Source organism: Phyllostomus discolor, chromosome 3 (genome assembly GCF_004126475.2).
Source record: "Phyllostomus discolor isolate MPI-MPIP mPhyDis1 chromosome 3, mPhyDis1.pri.v3, whole genome shotgun sequence".
Taxonomy (NCBI): Eukaryota; Metazoa; Chordata; class Mammalia; order Chiroptera; family Phyllostomidae; genus Phyllostomus; species Phyllostomus discolor.
This window is the reverse complement of record NC_040905.2, coordinates 136,754,322-136,768,199: the sequence shown is the minus strand read 5'-3', so window position 1 is coordinate 136,768,199 and position 13,878 is coordinate 136,754,322. Positions and strand designations below refer to the sequence as shown.

Genomic DNA, 13,878 nt, shown 5'->3' with positions numbered 1-13,878 from the left:
ATGGTGATTCTTCCAATTCTATCATTTCTTGTATTTTTATTAGTTGTATTTTCCTATAAGAAGAAACCTCCCTTTACTCCCCACTCATTTCCTTGATTTATTTATTTACTTACATACTTATTTATTATGGACTCATGAATTCCCATTCTTTCAATTACAATCCAACCCTTTGATTCATTTTGAAGCTTTAGGTGTGTTGATTGCTTACAAGCATTCTAAATGATCTTAGAGAGCCATGTGGGAAATATATGTAAAAGAAACAGAAGTAAAAAGTAGGAACTAGGAAACTAAAGGAATGTTTACCCATACAGAGTGGATCAGGAAGAATGAGGGGTGGGAACAGTATAGATATTGACATATACAAATTTCCATCAATATATAATTTTTAAGACCCATAAGTTTGAATCGATATCTCCAGTTCTAGGTTGACACCAGAGAGTTCTCTCCAGCCTCTGCATTTCCACGCACATAACAGTTTTCCTGTGAGAGCAAGGCATCACTTCCCTTTTCCTCAGTGTTTACGTATTTGCTGAATCTTTGGATATGTGGCAAGTGGTGGCAGAATCTTGAACTCATACCACTGTTAGTGACACATGAACTACAGCTTAAGACTTTGTTTCCAGCTTTTTCTTTTTATTGTGACAGTACATGGACAAAAAACCATGGGATCCGCCTGCACCCCTCTCTGGCAGAAAGCTGCCTTCAAACTGCTGCTCTCACCCAAGACACAGACTCTATAAGAGATGATGAAGTGAAAAGTGTTAATTAGAAATAAAGAATTATAAATAATTCCAGTATCAAACCTGACCTCGTTGACATATTAACAACACTAATACATGATCGCACAATGGATATTCTGTTAAAGTTGTGGGGATATGTCTACCTTACAATAGTGTTAAGACATGTGCCTCACTGTGCTCCTGACTGCAGTAAGAGGATTTAGTGATTTCCACTTAAATAAATTAACCCTGTTGACAAACATTTCTAAGGCCTGCTTTATATCTCTGTTCCTCAGGCTGTAGATGAAGGGGTTCAGCATAGGGGTAACAACCATATACATGACCGAAGCAATTACATCTTTGGAATCCCACGAAGAGGACAAAAAGTAAACACCTGCAAATGTCCCATAGTATAAAGACACCACAAAGAGATGGGAGCCACAGGTAGAGAAGGCTTTCAAGAGTCTCTTAGTGGAGGGAGCCTTCAGGATGATGGTCCCTATACGGATATATGAGCCCAAAACAATAGCCAAAGGCAGGAAAGAGAGCATTCCTCCTTCAGTGAAGATGACCAGCTCATTGAGGGAGATGTCTGAGCAGCTGAGTTTCAGGAGCACAGTGAGGTCACAGAAGAAGTGGGTGATGACATTGTTGGCACAGAAGGAGAGTCGGACCAACAGGAGGGTGTGCAAGAGGGCACTGCCACAGGAGATAATCCAGGAGGCAGCCACCAACAGTGTACGCAGCCCCTCCCTCATGATGGTGGTGTAGTGTAGAGGGTGACAGATGGCCACATACCTGTCATATGCCATCACTGCCAGAAGGAAATTGTCAAGACCACCGAAAAGTATGAAAAAATACAACTGAGAAATGCATCCCACATAGGGGATGGATTGTTGCTGTGTGTGCATGTCCATTAGCATCTTTGGGACAGTGACAGATGACAGAGAAAAGTCAGAAAAGGCCAAGTGGCTGAGGAAGAAGTACATGGGCGTGTGCAGGCGGGAGTCCAGCCTGATGAGCAGGATGATGAGCAGGTTGCCCAGCACCGTGGTCAGGTACATGCCCAGGAACAGGGTGAAAAACACGCCCTGCTGTTCTGGCCTGATGGGGAGCCCCAGGAGGAGGAACTCGGACATGCTGCTCTGGTTGTTCCTGCTCATGGTCCTCCTCTGTCTTCTGGGGATTAAAGGACAGTGAAAAATGGCAGATTTTTTTAAAGTGTGATTTTGGCCACCACAGTAGGTTTACTTATTTTCTCCTGAAAAATGGAGTAAGACCTTGCATTTATGTCATTGGCTAGTGCTACCAAAGCAGGCATCATACCCTCAAAATCCAGCACGGTTTCCTTCAAATGAAACCAGAGCAAACTCATTCATGGTTTTTTTTTTTTATAAACCAGGTTTCTGGCACTATGCTAATAATTGGAGATGCAAGAATAAATGGGACACACAGGGGCTCTTCCCTTAGCTTGCCGACCCTCGGGAACACTGGCCGGACTGAGGAAAGGTAAGCAAAGCAGCAGATTCCCTGTGCTGCCAGTCTGGCCCCACCGCTTTCTGGGTGGACTACTTGAGCAGCTGAATCTCTCACGGCCTCACGCTGTAGGCCTGTGATGTGAAGTTACCAATATCACACATACCACACATTGTTGGAGTTATTAAGAGGATTCTTATTCAAGACATCACTGTCTAGGAACAGTGCCCTATATAAAATAAACACAAAATTGTAACCACTGTATATATGATGGAGTAACTATCCAAATAAAGCCAAGATCAACTGCAGGAATTTAATCATCATGAGATGTATGAGAGGTCAGCACAAAGGGTCAGTTGGTGCTGACTTACCTGAGCTCTCACCTTCCCTGGTGATAACATGTCTTAGTCCATGTTCATCTGTATGCCAGAAAATGAACATTACTTCAGTTCATTCATCTCTTTGTGAATCTGGTGCTTCATGTAGGCTCAGAAATGAGTATTCCTAGACGGCAAGATACCTGAGATCTGGCTTTGAGCACTGGGGGCACTAAAGCATGGGAAGTGCCTATTAGAATTCAGTTACCTGCTTGACCATCACTCTTTCCCAGTACTGATCTTCACACTATAATAATTGGCATTTAATGAACAGTATGTCAAGCAAATACATTTTTCCATTATTGCCTTATTAAACTTTCAGTAGTTCTATGTGGTAGGTGTTATTAAAACTTCATTATATACATGATCAGAAGGAGCAAGGACCTTAGTAACTGCTATGGTCACAATTTTTTCCTGTGTCTTAAATTTATTGGCATCTTTGCTCCTCTGATCCTACTGTTTCTCCCTCTCTTTAATTATACAAAAGATCCAGGGCCTTAAGAAATATTATTTCAGGATTTAAGGGAATCCTTCTGTTCCAACAACCGTCCCCACTCATATTCCTGCAGCCCTTTAGTTTGCATATGGTTGCATGTACCTTCAGTTTCAGTCAACTGACAGTTTATTCCATGCCTGAGAAGCAGAGAAGACAGTGGTTCTTTTTCTTTCATTTACTATCAGGAGTAGTGAAATAGCTTACAGAATTCCACATAGACATCGCATAGTGGGGCCTGGACTCAAAGATAGATTTTCTGATCCTCTGTTCACTTGGAAGAGAATCCACCCATTTCTTCCCAAGGGAGGAAAAACACTAAGTGAAAGTTAAATGTTAAAATATCCACATGCTTTCGAGAGGAACTTTATATGGACATTGTTGTGTGAGTAGCTGACCGTCTTAATTATCCCAGGAAATAACTAGGATCTCCAGCATCTTGTGGACAAACCCAATTTGAAGGGAAGGGAACAGCACAGAGGTGGTGCCAGATTCCTTCAGTGCCACGAGTGAAAGAGGAGACTGGGGACGTGCTCCATCGTACAGAGGAGAAGCCGCTACCAGGAAGTTGGGGAGAGAGTCTTTGGATGGACCTGGTTTTCCTGGCTTTGTACCAAGTCTCGTCTCCTGAGAGGTCAGGAAATGGACAGTCCACTGTCTCGGCCTCTACAAGGCTGTAGTTTCCTAAGTGCTGGCAATGTGCCCTGAACCGAAGCACCTACCTACAAGATTCTATAGCGATTAAAAGTATTGCCATTTGACAGTGGAGGCTGATGGGCAACACAGGCCAAAGCTAAGGTCACAAAGCTATTAAGTAGGAAAAAATGCCAAGACTTTATGTAGACACCTGCAACATCAGAAATGAGCATTTAGTGTCTAAACTATGTAAAAAAATTGCAAAAGAGTGTCACAACTGCTGGGCTTCCAGGGGCCCTCCTGTGTTACTCAAATCACTGAAAAATGGCCCCAGCAGATTTTCAAAATGGGAATTTTTAGAGCTGCCTTGTGGATTCTGGCCTCTAGCAAGTGGAGAGTCCAAATGTATCAAAACAACATTTTTTTGGCCTTTTTTTGTATTAGGTTTTAAGTCTCTATCCTATACATCTGTGTGAAGGAAATCAAGATGTGAGTTTGTTACACACAAAAGCACTCACACACTTTCACAGCCACACACTTAACAAAGGAGACATACAGACTTCTCTCTCCAGTTTATGCTCAGGGTGGGTAAATACATTGACAGTGTGAGTCAATGTCACAGAAACCTGTGCAAAACTCACACAACGTACACTCTCACATGTATACCACAGTGCACAGAGAACTATCAAGCATCCTCCACCACACACGTTGTAGTCACCAGCAGCCGCACATATTCAAATCACAAGTGACGCATAAGGTCTTACAGACAGCACACAAGCAACAAAACAAAAGTACAATAAGGGCTCACATCACTGAGGAAGTCTCCAGCCTCCCCTGGTTTACATGGGTCCTGGTCGGAGGCATTCAGTGTGTGAGTCAGCCACACATACACACTCACACACACAAAGTTATAGAACACACACACATGACTGTTGATTTCTGGGGCCCTTCTGATGTATACCAAGCTATGATTCTGATACCTTGTGCTTCGTGCTGTGACCTGGGTCCTCACTTTCTGTACAGCAGACTCAGGATTAAAGGACAGAGATCAGACTACAGTAGCCCAAGGACCTCTGCTGACTTTCATGTCTGTTTATCAGCTTGAAAATGACGAGCAGAAGATCTCCTTTTACCCACAGAGGCCCTAGAGGGACACATCCCCAAGTCCCTGACTAGAGAAGCAGTCCACTTGGGATGATTGCCTAACTCCTCCTGGGCCCTTGGGAAGGAGCCTGTTCAGGGTCCAGAGTGGCTGGGCTGCAACTGGAGTCACAGGAGAGAGTGTCCTTAATGTCAGTGATGCCTCAGGCTTCTGGCCAGGTCTCCAGATGGGAAGCAGGAAGGGCCCAGGTGCCTGCGGCATCTCATCATGATTCAGCTTCTCTGCACAGCAGCACATGGCCCAGGCAGTGTGTGGCCTTCAGCAGACTCCCACAACATGACACAGACCTCCCCTAGAACCTAAAGCCCCTTTGAAGGGGCTGCTCTTTCTACTCCCCTATAGGGTCCTGGAGGGTAGGGTCTGTGCCTTGTCTTGGGGTAAGGTGATTGAGTCTGTGCACTCTGGAGAAAAGACTCGAGGCTGCCCCCAGCATTTACTAAGAGTGAATACCTGAATTATTGATCAAAGTTCTCTGAGACTCGGGTTCTTCAAAGTGGAAATAATAATAGTAGTCTCCACGTGAGCTTGAGGGATGATAAGTGAGCATGTAATGAAAGACTACTAAGTGTTGAGCAGCATTGTCAATGTCTGTGTATCCCTGGGGATCGGCTGTGGCTTGAATAGGCACTTGTAATGTAGAATGAATTCATTTGTTCATTCGGTCACTCATTCTCTTAAATAATTAGTAAGGTTCTCACAAAAGTAAGACAGTGATATATACTCTGGAGACATAGCAGTGAATCAAATAGAAATTCTTCTTGAAGAACACACATGGACGTGTAGGGGATTCAGAAAAAAATTTATGTGAAATAAATGATGGGTAAATGGCAAAAGTTGCTGGGATATAATAAAAACCAGGTTCAGAGCTAGGGAGAATCCTAAATATCCATCAACAGATGAATGGGCAAAATAGCAGAGGTATATCTATGCAGTGGAGTACTACTTGACAATAAAAAGAATGAACCAATGAGCAGAAGAATGTAACGTATATTGATACATATTACAACATAGGTGAATCTCGAATACTTATGCTATGCTGAGTGGAAGAACAGTAAAAGAATATATTCTGTATGATTCCAGTTAGCGGAACTTCTAGAAGATGCAAACTAGTTGATGTGAACAAAACAGACCAGTGATTTTCTGGGTGACAGCTGGAAGCAGCGCAGAAGGAGCAGGTGTAGGCTTGGGGCAACTTCATGATCCCGGCAGCTCATGGTGATGGTTTCATGGGTCTGTACCTATGCCCAAACTGATCAAATTGTATACTTTAAATATGTGTAATCCATTGTATGTCAAGTATACCTCAAAAAAGCTTGTGTTTGTTAAAGAAACAGTGAGAAAATTAAGTATGCTCATGTTATTCCTTTGTCGAATACCTTCCAGTGGGTTCCCAAATCACTCAGACTGAATACCAAAAACTCAAGTTTGATGGTCAATTTTATGTGATAACTTGGCTCGACTGTGTTACTTAGATATTTGGATCAAACATTATTCTAGATGTTTCTATGAAGGTTTTCTCATTTTGGATGGGATTAACATTGCAATTAGCAGACTTGGGGTAAAGCAGACTGCTCTCGGTAATGTAGGAGGACCTCATCCAGTCAGTTGAGGGCAACAGGAAAAAGACTGGCTCCCCCCAAGGAAGAGACAATGTTGTCAGCAGAGGCCTTTAGTCTCAAATTGCAACTTCTTCCCATGTTTACAGTCTCCCATTCATTCTACCCTGCGGAATTTGGACTACCGATCTCCACAATTATATGAACCAATTCCTTAAATCTCTCTTCCTACACACACACACACACACACACACACACACACACTCTATTGGTTCTATTTATCTGGACACCCTTGACTAATACACCTGTTGATACTGTGATTGTTAAGTGCCCTACAGATCTGGTCTGCTGATATCTCTAAACTTCCCGCCTACCGTCCCTCCTGGAATCGGCCCTGTCCAGCTCCAGAGGCCCCCTCAATGTTCCTGCAATGAGCCAGGCACCGTCTGACCTCAGAGCATGTAGTTGCTGATTTTTGTGCTTGGGATGCTCATCCCCAGAGATCCCTATGGCTCACTCCCTTGTCCTCGCTACGGTCTTTGGATGTTACCTTTCCAGTGAGGTCTACCAGAGCCACACATGTAAATTATAAACACCCCCAGCACTCTTACTTCCCTCCTTTTTTTTAGTTACGGTTGACATTTGATGTTATAGCAGTTTCAGGTATACAGCTTAGTGGTTAGATGATTATATAACTTACAAAGTGATCCCCCTGATAAGTCTAGTACCTATGGACACCATACACAGCCATTACAATATTATTGACTGTACTTCCTATGCTGTACTTTACATCCTTGTGACTATTTTGTAACTGCCAATTAGTACGTTTTTAATCCCTTCACCTTTTCCACCCATTCTCCTAATACCCTTCCCATCTGGCAACCATCATTTTGTTTTCTATATCTGTGAGTATGCTTCTGATTTTTTGTTGTTGTTGTTAATTTATTTTGGTTTTTAGATTCCACATGTAAGTGAAATTATGTGGTCCTTGTCTGGCTGTCTTATATCACTTAGCCTAACACCCTCTGGGTCCATCCATGGTGTCGCAAAGGGTAAGATGTTCTTTTTGATGGCCATCTTGCTCCCCCTTTTTACATTTCCTTTATTTATAGCAGTATTTACCTATAAGTAAAACTTACAGTTTATTTCTTTATTTCTGACCCCAAACCCATCTTGTGTAGTGCTTACATTCCAGTAAAGAAGCAATGACAAGAAAGGAAATTAGTAAAATTTAAGGTGTGTTAGAAGATTAGAAACTGCTATGAAGACAAAGAAGTCTGAATGAGTAGAGGCAGGAGGGCTGGGGTGTAAGTCCCACATGGGGATGAGTTTGCAGGTCTATATAAAAATCTGTATTCACAGAACTAAGATCTCCTGGCACAGAGTAGCCATGCAACAAATACGTTGCATGAATTTTTATATGCATGAAATAGGAACTCATGCACTTAGCTTTTCCCTATTAGATGTGGGAGCTCTTGCCCTGACCAGTGTGGCTCAGTGGGTTGGGCATTGTCCTGAAAAACTAAGGGTTGCCAATTCAATTCCTGGTCAGGGCACATGCCTGGGTTGCAGGTTTGGTCGCTGGTTGGGACACATACGAGAGGCAACCAGTCAATGTTTCTCACACCGATGTTTCTCCCCCTGTCTTTCTCCCTCCCTTCCCCTCTCTCTAAAAATAAATAAAATTTCTTCTTATAAAAGGAATCCAAAATGGGAGCTCTCAGTTTGGGAACAATACAATATTTTCCCAGACTACCATTAATCAGAGAGACATAGCCTGATCTCACCACAAAAATCCAATTCAAAGGCAAAAATTACAGTTTCCTATGGAGTGCTCCCCTGGTATGCTTTTATCACAAACACAATGAAATTAAATTTATTTAGCTTTTAGGAATCCATCAGAAGTATTTTATTAACTATATACTACATTAAAATGGTAAATGTACTAGACTTGATTAAACTAAACATTAGAAACATGGCTGAATATTTGTAGTTTTGGGAAACAATAGATAAGAAAGGGGAAATAGGGAAGTGATTTATATCTCATTTACTTCAACAACAGAAACAGTTATGATTGCAAGTCATGTTACCTATTCTTGAGGAGGGTTTTTTCTTACCTATCAAAACAATATTGCACAAAATTTAAAAAACTGGCTTTGCTTGAAGGGCCAGTTGTTCACTGCATTACAGACAAAGTGAGGCACTGTAACACACTTGGAAATTCTGCTCTCTGCCACATAGGAGTCAGAAATAGCCACATTTCACACTTGTAATCGTAGCCTGAAGCTAAACCGGTTTTATCTTTTAGAAGGAAGCATAAAGTGCAGGTGCCATTTTCCTTTTGAGAGAGGTGGTTGGTGTGCTCTGTGATCTTAGCAAGTGTTCCATCTCTTCTCAGCAGCAGAACACAACAGTGTGAGCTATTCAGGATGATCAGGCCATGCCTGACTAATAAGGAGTTTGAAGACTACAAGTTGAATGTGTGTTGTGGGAAATGGCATATTTCGGATTATGGAAGAATAAGAGGACAACAAATAAGAGTAAAGTAAAAGGGAATAGATCCAGTAAGGAAGTTGAGAGGATGTTAGAGAGATGGGTGGTCAACACACCATTTTTCAGGATGTCCAACAAGGTCAGAGTGTGAAATAAGAACAGAATTAGGTGATTTGAACTTGGCAAAAAGGATACTTTTTCTGACAATAGTCTCAGAGCCAATTTCATATCTCTGTTTCTCAGACTGTAGATGAAGGGATTTAACACAGGGATGACTACTATGTACATCAGAGGGACGATCATGTCCTTGTCAGTGGAATTGCTTGATGAGTAAGAAAAGTGCAGAACCAAAATTGCCCCATAGAAGAGAGACACCATGGACAGGTGGGAGCCACAGGTGGACAAGGCTTTGCAATCCCTTTGGTAGAGGGACTCTCAGGATAAGAGGCTCTAGTATGGCCATAACAAACCAGGATGCCACTCAATGGAAACATGACAACCATAACCCCTTCAGTGAATATGACCAGCTCACAGGACAGCTCGAGTGGAATGGAGAGACTACAGAAAAAGTGGGGAATGATGCTGTCAGCACAGAAGGACACCTGGGCAAGGAGGAGGGTGTGCAACAGTGCACTGCCATAGGAGATAATCCAGGGACCAGCCACCAGCAGCACATACAGCCTCTCCCTCATGATGGTGGTGTATTGTAGAGGGTGACAGATGGCCACATACCTGTCATATGCCATCACTGCTTAATGAGGAAGAAAAGTACAGAACCAAAATTGCCCCAGAAGAAAATTATCAAGACAACCAAAAAATAAATAAAAATACAACTGAGAAATAAACTGTGGGTAGGAAATGAAGTGGTGAGTGTGCATGGTCATCAGCATTTTAGGGACAGTGACAGATGAGAAAGAGACATCAGAGATATCCTCAGTGTTTACTTGCTTGCCGAATGTTGGACACGTGGGAAGTAGTTCAGAATCTTGAACTCATACCACTGTTAATGACAAGCTAAGTACAGCTTAAGATTTTTTTTCCTTTTTTTTATTGTGAGAATATATAGACAAAATTCCGGGTTTAAGAATTACTAGGGTACTTACATTATTTTCCTCTTTAGTCTAATTATGGTATTTATTTAAGACATAGTTAGGTTCATTTGTGTTCTTGATTCTATTTTGTTTTATGCACCACCTCTTCTATTTATTTTCTAGTGGCAAAAGACAACATGGTCATAACCATGCTAATTATTTTACTCACCTCCCATCTCTCCTGTCCACCTTCTCTGGGTAAATCACCTCATTAGTTTCTGATTTATTCTTCCTGTGTTTCTTTTTGCTCTAATGGGCAGACATATATATATTTTGTATCCCCTTAATTTTTACAAAAACATTCAGTACTATAAGTGCCCTTTTGCACATTGCTTATTTCCATTTAACAGTGTATCCGGGGGGGGAAAGATGGCTGCTTTACTCTAGGCAGCATGATTCTCGGCTTCTGTGAAGAGGAGGAAAACTCGTGGATCGGTGAAGGAACAGAGCAAGTGGCCTAGGTTACCGAAACATTTTTGAAAACAGGACATGAAAAATTATTGTGATCATTGAAAAACTAGACGGTAGGGAGACTGCTTCAGGACAAAAGGGACCCAGGGATCAGCTCAGGGACCAGGGGGCTTGCAGTCCCCAGGCCCGGTGCTCCCGGGTCTGCTGTAGGGCTCCCGGAAGAGGGGAGTCACAGCTCCCTCCCCGGAATACAAGGGTTGAGCAACACCAGGGTAGACCTTGTTGCTTGAAGGCACAGAGAGGCCGGTTGGACCAGGGGGAAAATCACCCAGGGACTGTGAACACCCACCCAGAGCCCTGGGAGAAGTGAGTGCCTCCAGCCGGCACTACCAGGGGCAGCCTGGCAGAGTGCTGGCACCCCTAGCCTTGTGGGAGTGTGGATCGGTGGAAAACTCAGACATCGCAGCCCCGATCCAGGAAATGGCACAGGTGTTCTCAGGTTTCTGGAGCCTGCAGCGCTAAACTGTGGAAGCGCGTACCCCATCGGGAATCCTGACTCTTGCGCTGTGAACCCAGAAGGGACTCGGCACTTAGTGCATTCCTAGAGCCTGAAACTTAAAAATTTGGTGGATGGGCGCACCCTTTATGATCCCCAGAGATGGCACAGTAAATCCCAAAACGTCCATGGTACTTCCTGAGATCATAGAGCTGGAACCGTGCTGGAACCCGGGAGAATGCGGCAGTGAGCTCCGGAGAGCGAGTGTGCTCGGGAGCGCCCAGGGTCCTGTAGGGGAAAGTCAGATTGGCCTTGGGGATAGTACTTGAGAGACTTACTGAGATTCGGCTGGGAAGAGTGATAAGCATTTCAAACGTCCCTCAGCCAGCTGAAGGCTTCAAGATCAGAAAAACTGGTCTGGCCAGTTAGAAACCAAGAGATTTTTTTGTTTTGTTTTGTTTTGTGGCTGTTGGTTGATTGATTTTTATCTTGTGTTTTAAGTGACATTTTATTTTTCAATTCTTACTATTTTTATATCTCCCAATCCGTTATGTTTCTCTTCCATTCATCCTAGTATTATTCCTTCCACTCCAAATTTACCTCTCCTGCATAACATCTTCTGTTTTTATTTCTTTTTTTTTATCTTGCAAGTTACTGTAAATTTGTATTGTCTTTTTCTCACTTTTCTGACATTTTTTATTTTAATAGTATTTTGGTATTCTTTTTCTTTCTGTATAATCTTCTTTGCTTGGATGGTTATACTGTCATTTGATAGGTTCCCCCTTGTATCTCAGTCACAGTGTGCTGAGAATTTACTGTCCTTCATCTGTGTTCCATTAATACACCTCTCAAGGTTCAATACTCCTTATTCTTGTTATCTAGATCTCATCGATTCTGCCACAAGACTGATGCTTTACTATTACTGTTAATAAGACCTAGTTCATACAATTGTAATTACTACTCAACACCCCTACCTGATCTCAGCCCACTTTGCAATTTCCTGAACTATACTATTGTGGGGGTTGTCTCTATTCTTTTACACACTACTCCTATTTACTAATCTTTATTCCAACCCTACCTTAGAATCTGACCTCCCACAGCCTCACAGCTTGCGAATTCCACTAACAATCCTTTTGTCCCCATTAAGAGTCTTACCTTCTTTCCATCCTTTCTAAAACATGGATAGTGGGGTGTAGGATCACGGTTAACACTATAAGGAGCCAAAGGATAACCCATCTCTACTCTACTGGCTGCTAATGTAAATATCATAGTATACTGTCTTGCTGTCTTAAATCATTTTGCCTTACTCCTCCAACTGATCACAAAAAAGAGTAGGGGGACGTTGTAAACACCAGGATACACGAAGGAGACTGCACCCCTGAATCTCACAGGTATTCTACCACAGAAGTTCACACCATAATTACAGGGAACCAGAACAGATCAATTTAAGAAACAGAGGCTAACAAGAGGAAACCCACAAACAATGAGAAAACAAAGAAACAATCCCCAATTGAAGGGAAAGGAGGACGCCTCAGGAAAAATGCTAAATGCAATAGAGGCAACTCAACTATCAGATAGTGAGTTCAAAACAATGATTATCAGGAAGTTGAATGAACTCACAATGAGCTATCAGAAACTAGAGGGAAGCTACAACAATCTCACTGCAAACTATATAAACATGAAAAAGGAAATAGAAACTGTCAACAAGGGCCAAGAGGAAATGAAGAATGCCATTTCTGAACTGAGGAACACAGTAGAAGGAATGTAAATCAGGATTGATGAAGCAGAAGATTGGATCAGTGAGCTAGAGGACAAAGTAGAAAACAACACCCAGAGAGAGCAAGAAAAGGAAAAGAGGCTCAGAAAGAATGAAGAGGGATTAGGAGAAATGCAATACAATATGAATTGTAATACTATCCATATAATAGGGATACCACAAGGAGAAGAAGAGGAGCAAGGGATAGAAAACCTAGTTGGAAAAGTAATGAAGGAAAACTTCCCTAATTTGACAAGAGACAAAGTCACACAAATCCAGGAAACATAGAGAGTCCCAATCAAGAGGAGCCCAAAGAGGCCCACCTCAAGACACATCATAATTAAAATGGCAAAATTTCAAGACAAAGAGAGAATCTTAAAGGCAGCAAGGGAGAAACAGGAAGTAACATGCAAGGGAGCCCCAATAAGCTTAGCAGCTGACTTCTCAATGGAAACACTTCAAGCCAGAAGAGAATGGCAAGAAATATTCCAAGTAATGAGAACCAGAGGTCTGCAACCAAGGCTACTTTACCCAGCAAGGCTCTCAATCAAGATAGAAGGCCAAATAAGAAGCTTCCCAGACAAAAGAAGTCTAAAAAAATACACCTCCACCAAACCAGCTCTGCAAGAGATTCTAGAGGGACTGCTTTACGGAAGGGAAGGAAAAGTGAGAGAGAGAGGAACACACATAAATAAAAGACAATGAGTAAGTACCTATCCATAATAACCTTAAACGTAAATGGATTAAATGCTCCAATCAAAAGACATAGAATAGCTGAATGGATAAGAAAAAATGACCCACATATATGCTGCCTACAAGAGACCCACCTCAGGATAAAAGAGCTGCACAGGCTGAAGGTGAAGGGCTGGAAACAAATATTCCAAGCAAATGGACAGGAAAAAAAAGCCGGGGTAGCAATACTCATATTAGACAAAATAGACTTCCAAAGAAGGTCCACAAAGAGAGACCCAGAAGGTCACTTCATAATACTCAAGGGAAGAATCCACCAAGAAGACATAAATATTGTAAATATATATGCACCCAACATAGGAGCAGCCAAATACATAAAGGAAATCTTAGAGGGCTTCAAGAAAGATATGGACAGCAACACAATTATAGTGGGAGATTTTAACACCCCACTATCAATAATGGACAGATCTTCCAAACAAAATATCAACAAAGATATTGTGGCATTGAACAATACCCTTGATG

At 42.2% G+C, this 13,878-nt stretch overlaps 2 protein-coding genes across 2 annotated transcripts; both read right to left on the bottom strand.

Annotated features, from left to right (window-relative positions):
- Positions 1-755: 755 nt before the first annotated feature.
- LOC114500059 (olfactory receptor 1J4-like) lies at positions 756-4,898 on the bottom strand. Its single transcript, XM_028516646.2, has 2 exons — positions 4,702-4,898; positions 756-1,898 (listed from the first exon to the last, which is right to left on the bottom strand). The coding sequence occupies exon 2, from the start codon at positions 1,880-1,882 to the stop codon at positions 896-898; it is 987 nt and encodes a 328-aa protein (XP_028372447.1). The 5' UTR covers positions 1,883-1,898; positions 4,702-4,898; the 3' UTR covers positions 756-895.
- Positions 4,899-8,404: 3,506 nt separating this feature from the next.
- On the bottom strand, positions 8,405-10,958 carry LOC114491003 (olfactory receptor 1J4-like). The gene is given in 3 exon segments (XM_028505151.2): positions 8,405-9,325; positions 9,328-9,897; positions 10,805-10,958. Coding segments are annotated over 3 exon segments (1,182 nt in total). The 3' UTR covers positions 8,405-8,867.
- Positions 10,959-13,878: the final 2,920 nt, after the last annotated feature.

What these genes read in the sequence shown, in the direction of transcription:
- LOC114500059 (XM_028516646.2), bottom strand. Translation starts at nt 1,882, where the DNA reads ATGAGCAGGAACAACCAGAGCAGCATGTCCGAGTTCCTCCTCCTGGGG.